A 20,639-nucleotide genomic window follows, 5' to 3' on the forward strand; every position below is an offset into this window, starting at 1 on the left:
TCTGAGACTCGAAATTAAACGAAAGAAGAAAGTGGTGTGTGTGTGTGTAGAATGGTGGTGGCAGCAGCTAGCTAGCAGTAGCAGGGAGTAATGAGGAGGAGAAGGAGAACCCTTAATGGTCCAGTTCGGTGATGGCTTAACGGGCCTTAAAACAAACTCAACCCAGCCCAATAAAGGCCTAAATATTTGGAAGTCCAAATTGATTTGGCACCGAAATTTTTTTTCCTCTTTTCACTTTTCGTTCCCCGCTCCTTCCTCCCTCTTCCCTCTTCCCCCCTGTGTTGGACTAACCAAGTTATTCTGCATCAATTTTTCCATTCATGAAAACAGATCCAAGAGTTTGGAACAATAAGGTAACATAAATCACATTGTTTACCTGATCAGGCTGACTTTGTGGATGATTTTGAGTGAGGTCTTCCTCATTTGCAACATGTGCAGCATGTGCAGCCTCCATGGTCTCCTCCCAGTTAGCTTCTTGCTCCCTAGCTTCTTCCTCATCAAGATCTAGTTCTTCAGCTCCTCTTCCAGTTCCTTTCTCAAGACAAGTTCTGCTATTATGTCCAACCTTACAAAGAGCACATGAATAAGGTAAATCAGCATTCATCAAATTTACAAATGGCAAATAAAATGTGAAGTAAATAGATATTAACATTACTGATCCTCTTGCAGATTTGGCATGTTATCTGTCCGTATCTTCTCTTGGCCTTATATTGGATCCCAAAGCTTTGCTCAGTGCTATCCTTTATCCTCTTCTTGGTAGGTCTGCCAATAGGCCTCTTGTATGGAGGGGCAGACATGGCAGCCCTTTGTGATGTTCCCAGTACTCTTGACTCGGTATGCTGCTAATGTGAAACTGGTAAGTCCTATTATATGCCTCGATGGTGAGCTTGTGATGGACATAGTCTTCAGGCTTCTCATTCTTTCTCTGGATTGCTGCAATCCCATGACAGCATGGTAGTCCAGTCAGCTGTCATTTTCTGCATGAGCATGTCCTCTCTCGTGTATTGACTCTCACTCTATGTTGCCACTTTATTACTTCAAACTGGTTGTGCCCATCATCACCACACCATTGTGCTTCCCAGTAGTTAGCTTGTCTTTTTTCTTTCTCTAGCCTACTGACTTGTACAGGAGTTATCTGTCCAGTGTAAGTCATTAGTGAGTCCTTGTGAGTTGCCATTGTCTTCATGATATAGAATCTAAATTCCTCAAGCATTGTCAAAATGCTCTTCCCCTGCAGACCCACAATTGTTGAATTAAATGACTCACAGTTATTGCTTGTCAAATTATCTACCTTTGGCCATTCTGAAAACCTTGATCTCGACCACTGTTCTTGTTCAAATTTGGACAAATACTCCCATGCTTGTTTGTTGATCCGTTTTACAGCTGCCATTGCATCATTGAACTCTTGATCAGTTGTTGCTTTTGCACATTGCCAAAATGCTGCCTTAAGTTCCTTATCCTTCCATCTCTTGTTCAGATTTCTCCACATATGCATACAACAAAATCTGTGCTTGACCCCCGGCATTACGTCCTGCAATGCTGGTATTAATCCCTGCATTGAATGGTTACCACAATTAATTAGGAGACATTCGAGAAGTTACATCTAGAAACACACAAGAATTCAAATACAATAGTCTTAGTGCACATCACCTTTTGCTGGTCCGACATAAAAACCCAGCCATTTTCATTGTAGTCCCCTATGTCAGTGTGCAATTCCTCCAGAAAGAATCTTCAATTTTCCCTAGTTTCTGCATCAACAACCCCATACGCTATTGGAAAAAGTTGATTGTTCGCGTCCTGACCAACGGCAGTTAGTAATTGCCCTCTAAAGTAGCCTTTCAAAAACGTCTCATCCAAAACTATAAAGGGTATACACCCTGCTTTAAATCCATTTTTGCAAGCAGCCAAACAGATGTACAAGTTCCTAAACCTAGGCAACCCCTCTGGCTGTGGAGTAGTCCTCATGTTGGCTCTTGAACCAGGATTAGCCTTCATGATTTCGTTCAGATAGTCTCTAAGCCTTAGGTATTGATCTTTCTCTGCTCCCTCAATAACTTCTTTGGCCTTGTCCATAGCCCTATACATCATCCTCTCATTAACTGATATGTCATACTCCACTTTAAACCACTCCTGTGTCTCCCTCTGCAGCATATTGGGATGGATTCTGAGCTTTGGCACCAGTTCCTCAGCAACCCAAGAACAACTAATAGACTTACTCTTGTTGCTTCTAGGACACGTATGTTCATCCACAAATGTCTTTATCTGAAAGGATGCTGGGTAGTTGGTCCTGGCACAGTAGCACAACCATGGGCAGTCGGGGTCATAGTAAATCACCCTACACCTCTTCTTCTCATTCCTCAGATAGAATACTTGTCTCCCAATTTGTATGTTATACTTCTGCACTGTTGCTTTGAAGTGGTCCATGGTCTCGAACTCCATATTCAACTCCAGAGTTATTTTCCCATATGGCGTGTTGGGATTATGTTGAGGAAATACAGGTTCCTCTTCATCGTCAGATGCAGGAGGGCTACAGAATTCTTTAGACTCAAATTGGTACATCTCAAGTTCACTTTCACCATCTTCTCTATTCGAGTTAGGCACCTCTACCCTTGGTGCTTGATCCTCCTTTCTAGGTACAATTCTTTGCCCAGACGGTTGAGGCCTTGGATGATTTCTCCTTGTGTTGGTTCTCCCAGTTGTTTGTATTACATTATCTGTTGCAGAATCATTTGAGATACATGAGAATTGAGGAAGTATCACCGTTTTCTGATGATTATACCTTTCTTCAAGGTCTTTTCAAAGATCTGCAGGATCTTTTAATGTGAGATATTCATTTTTCAATTCTTCGTCAAGATGACGACGAAGAAAAATCATGACTTTGGCTTTATCCTTTTGGGATGCATTATTTTCAGCCTTATGGTATCTCCAAGATCTATTGAATCAAGATGAATTTCAGTATCTAGTATCTATGATAAATAATTATTTCCAGATATATCAAGAGCATTGAATTTAAGATGAGAGAGCTTCGACATAATGAAAATTTGTTACCTGAGTCTTCCTAAAAATTTGATCTGAGTCTCATACTGATAACGTGTTGTTAAATAAATAAATAAGGAAGAGGTAACAAATATAAAGTATGAAAATATAATTAGATAGTTCTAGTAGTAATGTTCACTAGAATTACTATATTAATAGATATATTTAATAATATCGCAGTAAAGAATATAAGAGAGAGAATAGTATAAGAGAGAGAGAGAGCGAAGAATATTTAATATGAAAAAGTATATGTTACCAACAACATTTTTGAACAATGTGTGAACAATGTGAATTAATAGAGTTAAAAGAGTAAATTAATCTTAAATTTAATTAGTAGCATTAAATTAGGGTGTAGTGTATTTTTATTTGATTGGTAATTGTTCATATTGTTTAAGATGATCATTATTTACCTAGCACTTCTTATTGTTGTGTAACTATGTGTTACGTACTGAGGTTTAACCTCTATTTATACATGTAAGGAGGCTACCTTTTTCCACTATTATTAAATACAAGGACTTTGGTAACATATATGAAAAAAGTGAGCCACCGATGGTCATTCATTTCATTCTTATCGTAACACTATTAATATAATAATTTTAGTGAACATTACTACTAAAACTATCTAATTATATTTTCATATTTTATATTTGTTACCTCTTTCTTATTTATTTATTTATTTATTTATTTAGTTATTTCACAATAAATTTGATATTTTGATCATCTAATCATTTATATTATCAGATAAATACTAGCACCCTAGAGATATATAATTGCTTATAATAGTTTACGTTGTATTCTTCTGTTAATTTAAGTTTTTTTTAAATATCGTGATAATTTTTTTATTTTCATTCTATATCTTTTGCTATATTATTATTATTATTATTATTATTATTATTATTATTATTATTATTATTATCGTGTATAGTAAGCTTTTTATATGAGTGATATGATAGTCACCAAAAAAAAAGAGTGATATGATTATTTTCTTTGACAAAAAAGGTTTTGGTTATGATGATTTAAGTTCAACACATAAATACTGCTTGCCAATGAGCTTTGGTTGCTCAAGTTGCATTATGGGGTCTTCCTCCTTAGAAATCTCGATGTTGAGCTTCTGTGGCTTTGAAATTATCAAATAGTAATAACTATCTCAAATATTAAAGAGTAAAATAAAACTTTACTTTTCAACAAAGTCAAGTTCGGAGGCTGATAACTCATATAGTCATCTACCATCAATATATATGTTCGAATTGAATGCATCATTCACGCGTACACAAACATACATGTTACTACTAATAGTTGGACCCCCTAATTAATTAATTATATTATTCTATTCTGTCTATAATTTTCATTCTATATAATATAATATAACTATGTCTATAGAATATTGATTGTCCCTTACTGCTTTAGAAAATAACAATCACATTATTGAAAGAATGTGTGTCTACGGTGTTTATATAAATAATACAATCTTTAATTTTGAAAAGATATTGATTCTATTTTTCAATACTTATATTTAAATAATTTAGGTAAAAAAATGTTGTAGGCACTATATAAAATTGGTCTTGCAAAAACCACAAAAAATATTTTATTGGTATAGACAAGAAAAATTGATATGTTTCTAAGTATATAAAACAAATAAAAAGTTAATCTAAAAATAAGAAATAAATGACTTAATCGCGTTTTTTTTTGTTCAAATAATCAGTTTAAGAGAAAGTATAAAGGAAGAATATTTTTTTTTTGAAGAAATTAAGTAACCTTTTCTTCACGCTTTTGATCGATGTCAGATTTGGAGCTGAGAAGGAGAAGGAGGTGGTGCACATGGCGGACGAGCTCCGCAGGGGTGCGAGGCTTGTTCTTGAAGAGGCCCTTCATGATGATATCATATCCATTGTGGCAATGCAATGCGATTTGAATTGCATGGAGACGAAGAACATCACTGCCAATTAATGATGCTCTTGTTGCACGTAATTAATGTTTTTTTTGGAAAATCCACAAAACTAATCTGACTTGTTCGCACATCATTGCTTCTATTTTCCTAAACCTGCCGCATCCATTCATTCTTTCCTAATTTTTTCTTTGTGTTTGCTACGGTACGATAATAAATTTATACGTACTAATATATTTAAAATATGGACATGTAATAATAAGGCACGTGAAATTTATTTTCCACATCAGCATTTGATTTTTTATTTTTAAAATATATATTATATCACCACTTTTACTAATACTTTCTTTTAATTAAATAAAAATAAAAAATATTTTTTGTTTAATTTTATAAAAAGTCTTAAACATCCTTACTTTATTTGATTAGACAAAAATACCCTTTTAAATTAATCAAATTTTAGAATTCAATTAATCCTAATTTTATAGTTTCAAATAATTTAAACAACAAAATAAAAATATAAAAAAAACTAAAAATCAATCGTTCTTTATCTTCTTCAATTTTTCTAATCATTCCTCCCCTCCCTCTGAAAATAAAAAATCAATCGTTCTTCATCTTTTCCAATTCCCCTAATCATTCTTACCCCTTCTAAAGCAAAGCATTGAAAGTTCCAAACCAAAACGATAAAACCCTAGCCCTAGTTTCTTTGCCACGGCCGTCCCCAGGTTCTCAGCGCTTCCGCTTCTTCCTCTTCCCCCTTTCCAGAACCCAGGTTGCTCGGCACGTCATCCCCATCCTCGCTGGCTTCTCTGTTCGTGGCTTGGACCAGCTCGCCTTCAGATCACCGCTTGCCATCGTCTCTGCTCTCGCCGTCGTCTTGCCGGTTGCCATCGTGTCTCCGTTGAAGGTTAGTGGCCCTGCTCTGACATAAAATACATGTTTCAAAGAAACCATTGGTAAAAGGCGTTTTAGTTATAGAGATTGCGATGCTTTTCATGATGCAGGTATATATATCTTGGGCTATTCGACAGCGAAGTAGAAGCTGCAAGATCCTAGTGAAACTTGATAACAGTCTCACAATTGTTCTTTTGCTGGTGTAATTGCTGATAAGTGCAATGTTGTTTGCCAAATCTATTCACAGTTTGTTCTAAGTTAATTGTAAACTTTAGTTTGTGCTCAAATGACAATTTTCTTTATGACTTGTATTTACAGTGGACAGTGGAAGTTGATCCAAAATTTCATGAGATCATCTATTATGGGGAATATATATTTTTCTTTGTTTTCCTGATATCATAGTGTTGTTCTTGAACTATTTTTAGGTCACATGAACATTTAATTTAGGGGTCAGAAAATGACATAATTATTTGGTGAAAAAAAAACTGGGTTCTCTATGCTATTTGAAGTTCATATATAGCATCTGTAAAATTGTCTTATTAATATCTCCAACTTGGGGGTAACTCATGGTATGTGGTAGTGGTTTTTGTGTTGCTATACTTGTTGATACAAGTTTTATATGAAAATAGCATGTTCACAGCATCCTTTACCTACTCTGAAAGAATCAGAGGAACCAAAGAAAAAGTAAAAACGTCAGAAGGGGAGAAATCGGGTTTTCTTGCACCTCTTCAACTATATGATGCCCTTGTAAATTTCCTTGGTACCGGAGAAAGTGAGTTATCAAGAGCTGAGGTTATAAAAAGAATGTGGGATTACATAAAAGGAAACAACCTTCAGCTATGTCACTTCTTTAAGTTATTCACTAGCTGCATACATTGTTTAATTAAAGCTCTAATGATCTCTCCTTTAAATAGCCATTTCAAAAGCTTGAAAAGACGAATTCAAACCATCTTACATTTTTGGCTGCATAACATAATATTAGCTACATCAAAGTTATCATAGCCATTTCAAATGGCACACCTCAAGCAATGCAATGTTCAGATTTCTAGATAGCTTGTGCCATATGCAGTGTTGTGGAACTCAAGATGCAGAATTGTGTTTCAAGTTTGATGTAAACCAAAGGCCTCTGACTTCTCTTAATCAAGTCAATCAGTGCTGTTTGACTTTATCATATTCGTCTACTAATGATTCAAATAAACTTCTTGTTACAGCCTTTAGAGCCTAGAATTTGATAACAAATTCAATAGGTATATTCATTGTGACCCATGAATCAGTTGGCCAGAACTTCTATCATGCGTTTGCAATGTCAATGCAAGATTCATCATTTCATTGAACTTAAGATTTACAAATAATTTTGATTTCTTTTTTCTTTTCAAATCCGATCACATTTAAGCTGCATGTCCATACTTAATGTAGCTTTGTTCAATTTTACTGTTCAATTCATATGAAGAAAGAAACAAACAAAAATAATGTGAAAACAAGCTGATAAAAAACAAAAAGTATAACTTATATTAAACAATTTAAAATTATAGAGATAAGATTGGCAACAAATCATAGAAAGTAGTGATTTATTATGAAGTTGGCTGGTGACCCTTTTTTTTACCCTATGCATATACCAAAATGAATGAGAAAGATCCAAACTATAACAAACAAGTTTGCAACTAATAATGGCAAGTAGAAACAAGTATGCTGCTAGTGCAATAGGAGAATGAAAACAAGAGACCATTTTATCAATGGATATAACTATTGATTTGCCAATTCCACAAAACATCCTCAAAATTTTTAAATATATAATAGCCTGCAGTTTCAACTAAACTGGCACTTATGAACTTAATTGAAGAGTATACACAAGCCTAGCTCAAGCAAGCCTGCATAACTAAACAAGAATGGTAGTCATGACAATCTAGGTTGCATACAATTGTTAGAGTAGTTTTATGTTTGACCAAAGCATGATTATACATGGAATTGGAAACTAAAATCCTAGGAAATAGCTTTTGCAGAGAATTACAATTTCATTTATAGTAAATGATATTATACCTTCTTGCTATTGTTTTTGTATATGTAACTACTGAAAATGTAATATATGAAGTTTAGTTTCTCACAAACAAGTTCTTAACCACGTTCTGTTTCTAACATTTATGCTTTGTACTAAACATTGAAAGTCATGTAGAATGAGGTTCATTGGAAGATTGTTAATTTATATAATGAAGAGCAGAGGTAAATTTAAGCATTTAAGAATTAGCTCTTCACGAAAAACTGTAATAGTCAAGTTGTGTAACACCCAGATTTTTAAAAATTAAATAATTAATTTTTTTGTGACTAAAATTAAATAATTAATTATTTATGAATCATTATATTTGTTGAAATTTTATTTTTTTAAAAAAATATTTTATCAAAAATAATAAAATAAAATTTTATAATTATTAGCTTTCTGAAATTCTGGATGCCAAAGTGCTCAAGGAAGCAAGGGAAGATCACATTCTTGCCATTGCAAATCTTGCAATGAGATGCTTGAGACTCAGTGGGAAGAAAAGACCAACCATAAAAGAAGTTTCAGCAGAACTAGAAGCATTGAGAACAGCACAGAGTTCCGTACTTATCGACCTTGACCACATCTCACCGAAAAATGGTGAATCACCTAACCACACCACCAGGGGACCAATTCAAGAATCTGGCGAGGAAAGCATTTTACTATCCCTACAAATGGAGTCCACATCCTTCTAAGATGCCTGATTGACACCCCAGATATTTGTTCATGAAAATGTTGGCAAAATTATAGAGGAAACCCTTCAATTGTTGTATATATATTTGGTTATGACAGAATTTTTTTTCAAATTTTTTTAGCAAGGCTAGAGACTCGGCTTATCACATATGTTGTTAAAATATTAGAACTGCTCCTATCACATGTGGTAAATAGTTCTGGAATATTCTGATAAATTCTCTGGCTGTGAAGCAGTTTCCATTCTCTTTTTCTCCCATTGGTAAATTTTAAGCATTTGAAGCTTAGGAAGCCCTGAGAATTTCAATTAAAATAAGAAAAACAACATTCACTTAGCATAAGGTCTACATGGTCCCCTACATTTTTACAAATTACTGATCTATAATTTGGAACATTTTTCTACAACCTTTTTCTACAGCTAAGAGCATAAATTAAATAAGGTTATCCACATCAAACACATATTTATTGGTGTTTGTTATAAGCTGGAACGGTTATCATCAGATATGGTCTCTTTAGAAGATGTGTCACTATTTTTTAACATTGGTTTTCACCTGCAAACGAAGAGAGCCTGACATGTTATGATCACTAGGTAGGACAAAGACGTGAAGAATTAATAGAACTATACAACAAACCTTCAAAAAGAGAAAGCCATATTTGAATGAAGGCTTGTGAAAGCATAATTTTGAATGAACCTTAAAAAAATGTAGATTTGATGTTCAACTATACCATTGTTCTTCCAGCATGCATGCTGTAAGGGACCCAGGAGAACTGGAGTTGCCCCCTATTTTCTTTCAGACCATGTCCTGGAGTTGCTATGCTCAAATTAAGTTCAAGATTAGGAATGCCACTTGTAGAAAACAAACACAAATTCAATTTTACAGTGACATAGTCACTTGTACATTAAGAGGAGCAAAATAGATCATTGTTATACCTTCATTGATGGCTGGAGATTTCATCTCTCCTTCATATGTACTTGGCTCAAAGTTAGTCACTGCTTCCCTTCCATTGCATTTGATGGCAGCCTTGTCATAAGCTCTGAATTTCAGAAAATCAAAAGGGATACAGGTATTGGATTGGAGCCCTGGTGAGCTTGAAAATTCAGGGTAATAAATTCAGTGCAGGTATAATGTAATTCATGTGTCACTAGGACCTTGCAGCTTCTACTTCACTGTCGAATACCCAAGATATATATACCTGCATCATGAAAAGCATCGCAATCTCTATAACCGAAACGCCTTTTACCAATAGTTTCTTTGAAACATGTATTTTTTGTGAGAGCAGGGCCACTAACCTTCAACGGAGACACGGCAGCAACCGGCGAGATGACGGCGAGAGCAGAGACGATGGCAAGCGGTGACCCGAAGGCGAGTTGGTCCAAGCCACGGACAGAGAAGTCGGCGAGGATGGGGACGACGTGCCGAGCTACCTAGGTTCCGGAAAGGGGGAAGAGGAAGAAGCGGAAGCGCTAAGAACCTGGGGACGGCCGCGGCAAAGAACCTAGGACTAGGGTTTTGCCGTTTTGGTTTGGGACTTTCAATGCTTTGCTTCAGAAGGGGGCAAGAATGATTAGGGGAATTGGAGAGGATGAAGAACGATTGATTTTTTATTTTTTTTGATATGTTTGCTTCAGAGGGAGGGGACGAATGATTAGGGAAATTGGAGAAGATAAAGAACGATTGATTTTTAGTTTTTTTTATGTTTTTATTTTGTTGTTTAAATTATTTGAAATTATAAAATTAAGATTAACTGAATTCTAAAATTTGGTTAATTTAAAATGGTATTTTTGTCTAATTAAATAAAGTAAGAATGTTTAAGATTTTTTATAAAATTAAACAAAAAATATTTTTTATTTTTATTTAATTAAAAGGGTGTATTAGTAAAAGTGGTGATATACTATATATTTTAAAAAGAAAAAATCAAATTTTGATGTGGAAAATAAATTTCACGTGCCTTATTATTATTTGTCTATATTTTAAATGTATCAGTACGTATGAATTTATCATCGTACTGTAGCAAACACCTTTTTAAAACACCTTTGTAATATAATTTATTAATTTTATTTTGACAACCGATAATTCAAACACCCACGTAGTATTTCAAAATCAATTTTAAGAAAATTAAAACAAACAACTCGTTTGCTTTACCAATCTAATTTACCATTGAACAACGTTGGCAGTTTGGCACACAAGTTCAATTACAGAAGACGCTGCAACTCGTTATTCACAAGCGCATGACCGCAATTATATTACAAAGGCAAAAAATTTAAACACTCAATGATCCAAGCTGTAGAACAAATGTTCATTCAAAACTTATAAGGATGCTAAATACATGAATTATGAGAGAGAACATGCTATCAAACTCTATATATCTACCATCCTTAATATATTGCTTTCAACCTGTTTCGCAACTGTATCTAACTTAAATACTTCTAGCCTACCAGTAACATATGAAGGGGAGACCAGGAAGACTATTATGCTCAATTATATCACGACCGAGTTCTATTCTTGTTGTAATTTTCATAACGCCGAGAGACAGCAGACTCAGATAAAGTGTCCCAAACCTACAAGGTATGAGTGACAACAGTAAATTTCACAGAAAAATCTATCAAGAACACAAATTTGAATTTCTGTGGCCCTTTTCACTCACTTGCAATTTTCCCTCTGAGCCTCCTATAGCCAACACAAAGGGGTTGTCCTCTGAGAACGAAATAGAAAATACAGCTCCCTGAAAAGCCGCATCCAAAAACAGAAGTCAACCGTGCTACTTGCATCATGATTCGGACTAGAGAATACCTTTTTTTCCCGTTGAAATCTCAACAAATGAAAGAATCAAACTTACAGCATTGGAGTTTTTAGATGCCACAACAGATGGTTGGTTATTCGATAAATCCCAAAGCTTTACCTGCAACAAATAACAGTACTCGAATGAGATGATTTCCAATTCTGCAAGATATAGTATATAGGAATAGGAACACAACAAATTGACTTTACAATTACCGTTTTGTCCATCAATCCAGTAGCAAGTAGCTGCAAGAAGGCAGCAAGGTACGATTAAACTAGAGTACATAATAACTTGGTATTTCTCACCAAAACATTGAAAATACATACATTAGGTGCTGAGACGTTATAGGATACTGAGGTAACAGCTTTGTCATGTGCATGAAGAGTAAATGTAGAACTTAGATCAGATGTGGATTCAGACTTTGCGGTCCGAACATCAAAACACTTGACAGTACCATTCTCGAGACTCACCTAGAAGCACAATTTAATTATTATTAGTGAAGCTAAAACTACGCATCCATGAAAACACAATTACCAATTCAATCAATGAAATGAGAAATAAAAATTAACAATACACACCACAAAATAGTGCTCAGTGTGTGGATCCCAGGCCAAGCTCTCGACATCAGCTGTGACTGACCACTTATAACCAGGATGGGATGGCATTCTTCCATCCCTCTGCAAAGTGTAATAGCATTGAAAGCATTAGAATGTTAGATAACTAAGAAAAAGGACAGACAGAAATTCCAATGTGATCATTTTTAAAGAGAAAGTCTGTTTTGGCACATGAATATTATACAACCAAAATCTACAGTGTAATAAGTATCCATTCCAGATAAAAAAAGAAATGAAAAAATATAGAGTATATAAGCAACATTCTGTCACTACCAGGACCACAGTATGATCAAATGAACCACTAAGAAGAATTTCTGGTTCACGATGATTCCAAGCAACTGCTTGAACCTGTCAAGATAGATGAACAAAGGCATCAGACAACATATTGACTCAAGCAACCCAAATTAATGTTAGTAAGACAAAATATACAATATTAAATGACTTAATTAAGGAAAAAAGTGAAAATCTTTCCTACCAACGTATAAGTAATATTTCTGAGCTTGTACAATATTTTAGAAGCAAGGAAAAAAAGAAAAGAAAAGATGATGGACATGGAGGGAAAGTCCTTTTTATCAATAAAAGAAGCTCATATTTGTAATAAATAATTTATTGCACTTTAGCATACTACTTGCCTTGTCTGAGTGATGCTCCATTGTACTCTCACACTTTCCAGTAGCCACATCCCAAATCTTGACTCGCTTGTCAGCACTGGCACTAGCAAGTATATTCCTGAATGTTTTAATAATGACTGTCATCAGAGGTGCAAAAGAATAGAGTTTCAAATTAAGTAATAAATGAAACCTTTATGTCCCAAAAGGTGCCCAACAGATGAAATAATACCAAAATCCAGTTTTAAATTTAACAAACCTGAACGCTTTGTTCCAGGCAAGACCAAGTACAGAGTCAGTGTGACTGTCATCTTTGTATTTGATTGATTTCTACAAAACCAATTAACAGAATCAGTAACTAGGTCTATACTCAGAATTGCACTTCAACACAAAAAGATGTACAAACCTTCTTTCCCTTCTTCTTTTTTTCTGAAATGCCACCTAAAACCATGCATGGCTGCACTGCATCAATCTGGGAACAAAGGAAGCTTAGAAGGTATTCAATGAAAGTGGCTTTATATTCTGAACGATGTTTCCAACTTTTCAGTTAAATTTATTAACCATATTCACTTACAACATCAAGGTCCCAAATTTCTATTGACGGTTCCATTGAACCAACAGCTAAGAAGTTTCCTGCAATGATAATGAAATAATAATGAGATAGAAAGTAGAGGAAGCATAAGGGGATCAAGTCAAATTTTGAGCATGCAAATGAATGCTAGAATTTAGAACTTATTTACTAAAACAGACAAGAAAAAACCAACATATTTAATAAAAAAAAGGAGTAAACATGCGAGATGCACTGACAAAGGCACTATTCCCCACCTTTCTCTCTTCCTTGAAGGCAGTCAAGCCAAGCTGTGGATAGTGGAAATGCAGGAATTATGATATCATGATGGACATACATGTTCATCTCACTAGTACCGACGTCCTCAAGTATATGAACCTTGTAGTAGAAAAAGGCGCAGCTCATATAAGTCTACCATTGCATTACATAATAAACATCAAAGAAAAATACATCAGCCAATAAGTGAGGATTTGTTTACCTCGAGAAGACTGAGATCGTCCTCAGTACGAGCACAAACAATGACAGAATCAGTTGGATTAATGATCATGTCTTCGAGTTCCTCGGAGTCATCATCATCCTTAACAACGTAAAAAAAATGATGTTGTAGAGTCACAAATGAAGGTCAACAGCAGAATGCAAACGAAGCATTGGAACTTACGTTCTTATCTTTGATATAAGGATCCAGGTCGTTACTTGGATAATAAAGATCACCAATCCCGGAACTAAATACCTCAACTCCTAAGGTCAATAAAAAGATGCAAATTAACACAGACAACACAAGGAGACAGAGCTAGCTAGCTAACCATAGCCATGGCTGATATCATGCTAAGTGATTCGATAGCTAACTCTAACTAAAATCGCTAACTAACGAACTAACTAAACAGATAGATAATTCCCTGAGATGTTATTGTATACCTTTATCTTCATCATCGTAATGTTCCATGTCAAGCTCCTTCAAACCGAGGGCAATATCGTCCAATTTATCGGCCTTCCCGAGAGCATCAGCAACATCGAGTGCTCGCGCAACTTCATCGACGGCGCCACCGGCATCATCCATGCGTTCATCACTTGCTTCTTCCTCATTTTCACTGTCTGCTCCACTGCATCACATACATGTATTGTTAGGTATTTGATAAAATTTTATAATTGGCTAAGTGAGTTTTGAAGAAGAAGAGAAAGACCTGGCGGCAGTGATTATATCTTGAATTTCTTCCTTGGAAGGAGGTTCAACTACGGTGGGTTCCGCCTTCGAAGCACCTATCGGTATCCACGAAATAGCTGAAATCATTCTGAGACTCGAAATCAAACGAAAGAAGAAAGTGGTGTTTGTAGAATGGTGGTGGCAGCAGCTAGCCGCAGTAGCAGAGAGTAACAAGGAGGAGGAGGAGAACCCTTAATGGTCCAATTCGGTGATGGCTTAACGGGCCTTAAAACAAACTCAACCTAGCCCAATAAAGGCCCAAATACTTAAAAAGAGAAACTATAAAGAAGGAGAATCAAATACTTAAAACCACATTAAAATAAAGAAAAATGTCTTTTTTTTTTTAAAAAATCGTTGTCATATGACTTGTAAACAACAGAAATCTGTCCATAATCAAATAACAAATAGTTTATTATATCTTAAACTAACAATCGTGATTCAATTTGTACAACTAACTTTCAACAATAAATCAAGTTTGGACAAATCTTTTTCACTGTTTGACCTTTGTCTTTGTGAAATCACCAGCAAAAATGTCTTCTTTGTTCCTACTACGATGGCATTATATAAAGGATGTGCAGCACATGAAATAACTCCTTCAGATAAAAGAATAAATCTGTTTTGATGATTTTGAATTCTATTCATCTTGAAAACATTATCAGTATCCTCTTTGTAATGGATAACGTATAAAAAGTAAAAACTATGCATCATTTACTAGCTTACTTCTTGATGGATGAGAAACTCACTGCTCCTTGCTATTCATTGATCCCATTCTTAGCATCGCTTCTCGGCAACCTCACATGACGGCACCACAACACCCTTCTTGGACTCGTACAATTCTCGAGCTCCCGAACCGAATCTGCAGATTTATCCCAAAGGACGACCGGCTCGACGATACATCACTATGAGCTCTGCGGAGCCTATTACTGTCAACAGCGCCTTGGAATGAGCGGTGAGACCTGACCGGCGCGTGGAAGCAATCGTCTCTGCGGGCACGCCCAAAGTTCAAGCCAGTACCCAAGATTCTTGTACGCAGAAAAAAAGGAAAGTTTGGTGGAGTTGAAGTGTGGTCAACGGTGTCAGGTGAAGGAGGAGTTGGGATTATGGAGCAACTGGATTAGATTGATGATCTATGAGGAAAGAGGGGGGCGGCGGATAGGGGAAATTAGGGTTGGAAGGGAGAAGGACTGAGGGAGGCGTTGGGTTAGGAGGGTTTTTTTTCTCTCCTGGCGTCAAAACGACAACGTTTTTGAGAGAGATTACAAAACCGGTCCTTTAAAAAACCCGGCCGTTTCATCCGGTTTGCCGACAACTAATTTAATATTTATTATTTTAGTCTCTAATTAATAAAAGTGCATGTTTGGGCATCATTGTTTTGTTAAAAAAATATCTTTTTTCAATGAAAAAAGATCTTTTTTTATTTTTTAACGTGTTTGGCAAATTTCTAGTAGTAAAAGTAAAAGCACTAGTAAAATAAAAAAAGATATTTTTTGAGAAGCTGTAATTTACATCTTTTTTTAAAATATCTTTTTTTTCTTTAAAAAAGATGTTTTTCATGTAATAAATAAACAAAAAAGTACTTTTATATTGTTATACCCAAAAAAGTGCTTTGACACTGCTTTCAGTGCACCGGTTCCAGAAGATGTTCGCTCTGGTCACTTGCAGGACGCAGTGTATCTGTTTACCAGCTTTCTCTCTGAGATTGCTACTTAATTCCACAGTTTGCCTATTGCTTGTGATTTTTGAAATCAGAAAAGAAATGCGTGTTACAGGGGAGGGATTTTGATCTGCAATTGAGCCATGACCATAAATTTTGTGCCTTTTTGTGTTAATTGGTCTTGCAGGATTATGAAATGATGCTAAATGTGATTATAATATCATATTCATCCATTTTTTTGGGAACCTGTAGCTGTAACTTCCAAATTTCATTTTGCATGTGCTTGATGGTAGAATTATTGAACTTTATCAGAAGTGGGAACGGGTTACAAATATAAGTACTCTTCCTTTTCTTAAACCTTATCAGGATATAGATTGTCGATAAATTTACGACGTAATAACCTTCTATTTCTAAAATTATTTGAGTTCTTTAATTCTATATTAACACAAAAAATACGCTGGAACTGTGGTATGTAAAGGCAAAAATCACAGATACTTTGGGAGATTAGTCGTCCCTCTATTAAACATATAAAGGCTTTTCACAAGGACTATCCAAATAAGTCATCAACATGGAACTCAAAAAGAAATATATAAACTACTAATTTTCTCCATCCCATAGATGATCTATGACATCGAATCCTGCAGGGCCGTTCTTCACCTTGCGCTCCTGCTGGATTTGCCTAATCTTTTGGTAATCATCATTTGTAAGTGAAAAATCAAATATGTCTAAATTTTGTTTTATTCTTTCCTTATTGTAACTCTTCACCACAACAGTCACACCTTGTTCGTATAACCATCTTAAACTTACCTATAACCAATTCAAAAAGGATTATATTAGTGCATTAATGGAGAGTTAGAGAAAAAAGAATAATAAAAGACAATGCAATTATACATTTATACCTGAGCAACAGTTTTTCCATGAACTTGTGCAACGTCCTTGAGCAATTCACTATCTATAACATCGTTACTACCCCAACGGGTCCCTTGGGCTCCCAAAGGAGAATATGCAGTTATAATTATACCCTTGGCTTTGCAGTATTCTGTTAGATTCTTTTGTTGCTAGGAAGCATTCATCTCAACCTGTTTGTGTTTGTGGTGATGCCATTAATTAGTAGTGATCTAACATAAACACACATGACTAAAATCATTAAGAGAGTGTAGTACTTGATTAACAGAAGGAGGAATTGTTGCAAAAGAGAGGAGATCTTCAAGTTTCTTGGTAGAAAAGTTGCTGACTCCAATTGATTTTGTAAGACCCATGTTCTGACATTCTTCCATTGAAGTCCATACACCCTTTAAGTCAAATGGTACCAAATCCTCTTGTTCAAAAGGAACTTTCCATGTTCCAGGCTTGGCACTCATGGGCCAGTGGACCAAGTACAGATCCAAGTAATCTAATCTAAGAGTCCTGCATGCATCAACCAGTAATGTATATATAAATAGAAATTAACTACTTACTTGTGAAGTTTGAGCAATAAAGAGTTGCATACTCAAGTGATTTTTGTAGAGCAGGAAGAACAAGGTGGGGATGGTTATCAGGTAACCATAACTTGGAAGTGATAAAAAGCTCATCCCTTGAGCCAATTAGACCAAGTTTAAGGGATTCAGCGATGGCTTCTCCCAAGGCCTGCTCAGACTCATAAGCAGAAGCTGTGTCAAAGTGCCTGTAACCGACCTTGATGGCCTCTATCACCGCCTGTTTGATGGCTTCTCCGTCGTTGGATTCGGCCGCAGTGCCTAGGCCTATCACGGGCATGCTGAATGATGATTGCAGGACAACATTTGGGACCGCTACTTTTGTTGTTGAGGACATGCTTCTTCTTCTTGCCTTGCTCTCTCTCAACTTACAATTCCTTTGTGTTTCGTCAGCTCAATTTTTACCAATTTTTAATTGGTTGGCGATGATTCATCTTATCCAAGAAGTTTGAAATTAAGCTTGTGAGCTCTCATGCATCAATTCTTTGGCATTATTCCACGCTTTGATTCTTAATATGTCATACTTATCTATCTATCTTTTAAATTATTCTCTTCTTTTTTTAACTAAAGTTGATAGTGATTATCAGAATAATTTAAATGTGTAATTACCAGAATGGGCTTATCTAAAATATATAAAGTTGAGAATTATTGAACTTTATAAAAACTTACGCTAAGGGACAAATTTTAAGGTAACAGAACGCACTATATTTTTGAGTATTTGACCCTCAGTGCATAGACAAAAAAGGTAGATAAAATCATCAAAATAATTATTTCAATTTCAGTTATTTAATCTCACAGGTACAACAAAAACTAATAAAGCATCATCCCCAAACTAGTACAAGCCTTTGAAACTGGATGAGATGGTAGATTTATTGTAACAATAAAAATACCGAAACTTAAAGAACATTAAAAGACATCAAAGACAAACTAAAACAAGATGCTTTCTCGAGAATAAATATCTAATTTTCTCCATCAAATAGGTCAGCAACAACAAAGGTAGTTGGATTGTTAACTGACTTGCGCGTCTGTTTGATTTGATTAATCTTTTGATAGTCATCACTTGTAAGTGAAAAATCAAATATTTCTAAGTTTTCTTTCATTCTCTCTTTGTTGTAGCTCTTCACAGCAAAGGTCACACCCTGCTCGTACAACCATCTAAGGCTCACCTATAACAAATTCAAAAGAATTACATTGGGTAACTAAGTTCTTTAATAAAATAATTAATGGAGCAACAGGTTTTATTCATAGCTTGGATTTTTTATTCTACCTGAGCAACAGGTTTTCCATGAGCTTGTGCAACCTCTTTGAGCAATTCACTATCCATAACATCGTTACTGCCCCAAGAGGTTCCTTTGGCTCCCAAAGGAGAATATGCAGTTACAATTATACTCTTGGCTTTGCAATATTCTGTTAGATTCTTTTGTTGCCAAGAAGCATTCATCTCAACCTGTTGTGTATGTGTTTGTAGTATTTCCATTTATTAGTAGTGATCCAACATATGTTAATCTAATCGAATCCCGTTAGCGAGTCAATGGAGTACTACAATGTGTATAATGGACTATTTATTTGGTTCGATATGAGTTAAAAAATGAACATTCAGGATAAAATATTACTAATTTTTCAAACATAAATACCTATACTATCCAGGATAACTATCCGAATATTATGAGATAATAAACATCTGATATCCTCCTGAATCGAAGATTCCTAAACTCCATTATACATATTGTACAGATATTTCATTGGCTCCTTATACTTCCTCTTACATTTAAATTAAAAATTTTATGGAGAATATACATACTTGGTTAACTGCAGGAGGAATTGTAGCGAAAGAAAGGAGATGTTCAAGTTTGTTGATAGAAAAATTGCTGACTCCAATTGATTTTGCAAGGCCCAATTTGTGACATTGTTCCAGTGAAGTCCAGACTCCCTTTAAGTCAAATGGCACCAAGTCATTTTCGTCATCATAAGAGGCTTTAAATAATCCGGCTTGGCACTCATTGGCCAATGAATCAAGTAAAGATCTAAGTATTCTAATCCAAGATTCCTGCATAATTACCACAAGTCCATAAGTTATTCATTCGTATTATTGAACTTAATTAAAGTAATTAAGTAGGTCTTACTGAAGTGATCTGCGAAGAGCAGGAAGAACAAGATCGGGATGGTTATCAGATAACCATAGCTTGGAAGTGATGAAAAGTTCATCCCTGGAGCTTATGAGACCAAGTTTAAGAGCTTCAGCAATGGCTTCTCCCAGAGCCTGTTCGGAGCCATATACAGAAGCAGTGTCGAAGTGCCTGTAACCGACCTTGATGGCCTCAATCATTGCCTGTTTGTGGACGTCGCCGTCGTCGGTTTCGAAGGCAGCAGTTCCAAAGCCTATCACTGGCATGCGGAAGGATGATTGCAGGACGACATTTGGGATCGCTACTTGCTTTGTTGAAGACATTTGGAATATGAAGATGGGAATTATTAATTAATTAATAATAATAATAATAATCAGTTTGTTGATGATATATTGTGCAAGATCTAGATATACGTTTCGGATTTTTTTATTTTATTAAAAATAGAAAATTCGAATTCGCAATCTTTTAATTGAATACGAAAAGACTATAATATTTAAACTATTAAAAGTGGTGGTGCAGTTGGCTAGGGCGTAAGTCATATATGTCTCTGCTTGCATCATCATTTGACAAGTTTAATAATTTGATATAGTGGTCATGGATGGTCATTGATCTTTGACTTTAAGAAAAAGTGTCAATTTAAATAGAATATGTCCAACCGCCTCTGTTGACTCACTACAGGGCTAAAAGATAACGATATGATTACTGTTGGAATTTAGAAGTGACTCAAATCAGTTCCTCAATTTCGCAAAGGAAATTTCTAGGAGACCAGCAGTTTTATTGGATTTTGGCCAGCATGTAACCAGCAGAGAAAGGTGAGCTATTGGATGAAATCTCATACCAATCTCACACCATCAAATTATCATTGATGACTAGTTGATGGCTAACAATCACAAAAATTACTAGCTCCCTAGTATTGCTCTCTCTCAAAATAAGCTGAGTTCAGGTTTAAATTTCAATTTGAATTCATATGTTAAATTAGTTAAATTAGTTAAATTTGAGATTGAATAAGTTCATTTTATTATATAATTATATTATATTAATATACATATTATATATTTTATACTTTTAATTTTTAATAATA

At 35.1% G+C, this 20,639-nt stretch overlaps 2 protein-coding genes and 2 pseudogenes across 5 annotated transcripts; all 4 read right to left on the reverse strand.

Annotated features, from left to right (window-relative positions):
- Positions 1-10,665: 10,665 nt before the first annotated feature.
- Positions 10,666-20,639, reverse strand: part of LOC107480288 (uncharacterized WD repeat-containing protein C17D11.16-like) — a 107,196-nt pseudogene continuing 97,222 nt past the window's right edge.
- On the reverse strand, positions 10,726-15,517 carry LOC107480287 (uncharacterized WD repeat-containing protein C17D11.16). 4 transcript variants are annotated; one of them, XM_052258923.1, is made up of 17 exons: positions 15,047-15,517; positions 14,284-14,391; positions 14,018-14,202; positions 13,761-13,840; positions 13,581-13,679; positions 13,360-13,480; positions 13,109-13,167; positions 12,941-13,006; positions 12,794-12,864; positions 12,559-12,655; positions 12,200-12,274; positions 11,891-11,989; positions 11,639-11,782; positions 11,528-11,557; positions 11,370-11,432; positions 11,178-11,255; positions 10,726-11,091 (listed from the first exon to the last, which is right to left on the reverse strand). In XM_052258923.1, the coding sequence occupies exons 1-17, from the start codon at positions 15,079-15,081 to the stop codon at positions 11,017-11,019; spliced, it is 1,485 nt and encodes a 494-aa protein (XP_052114883.1). In that variant the 5' UTR covers positions 15,082-15,517; the 3' UTR covers positions 10,726-11,016. The 4 variants fall into 4 exon arrangements, with proteins under 4 accessions (XP_052114883.1, XP_052114884.1, XP_015955910.1 ...); XM_052258924.1 differs by having other exon boundaries at positions 15,024-15,516; XM_016100424.3 differs by having other exon boundaries at positions 14,284-14,545; positions 15,024-15,516.
- LOC107480289 (NAD(P)H-dependent 6'-deoxychalcone synthase-like) lies at positions 16,342-17,921 on the reverse strand (annotated as a pseudogene).
- LOC107480290 (NAD(P)H-dependent 6'-deoxychalcone synthase-like) lies at positions 18,188-19,923 on the reverse strand. Its single transcript, XM_016100426.3, is given in 5 exon segments — positions 18,188-18,598; positions 18,700-18,879; positions 19,234-19,395; positions 19,398-19,479; positions 19,556-19,923. Coding segments are annotated over 5 exon segments (957 nt in total). The 5' UTR covers positions 19,882-19,923; the 3' UTR covers positions 18,188-18,391.

The sequence above is a fragment of the Arachis duranensis genome, chromosome 3, assembly GCF_000817695.3.
Source record: "Arachis duranensis cultivar V14167 chromosome 3, aradu.V14167.gnm2.J7QH, whole genome shotgun sequence".
Taxonomy (NCBI): domain Eukaryota; kingdom Viridiplantae; phylum Streptophyta; class Magnoliopsida; order Fabales; family Fabaceae; genus Arachis; species Arachis duranensis.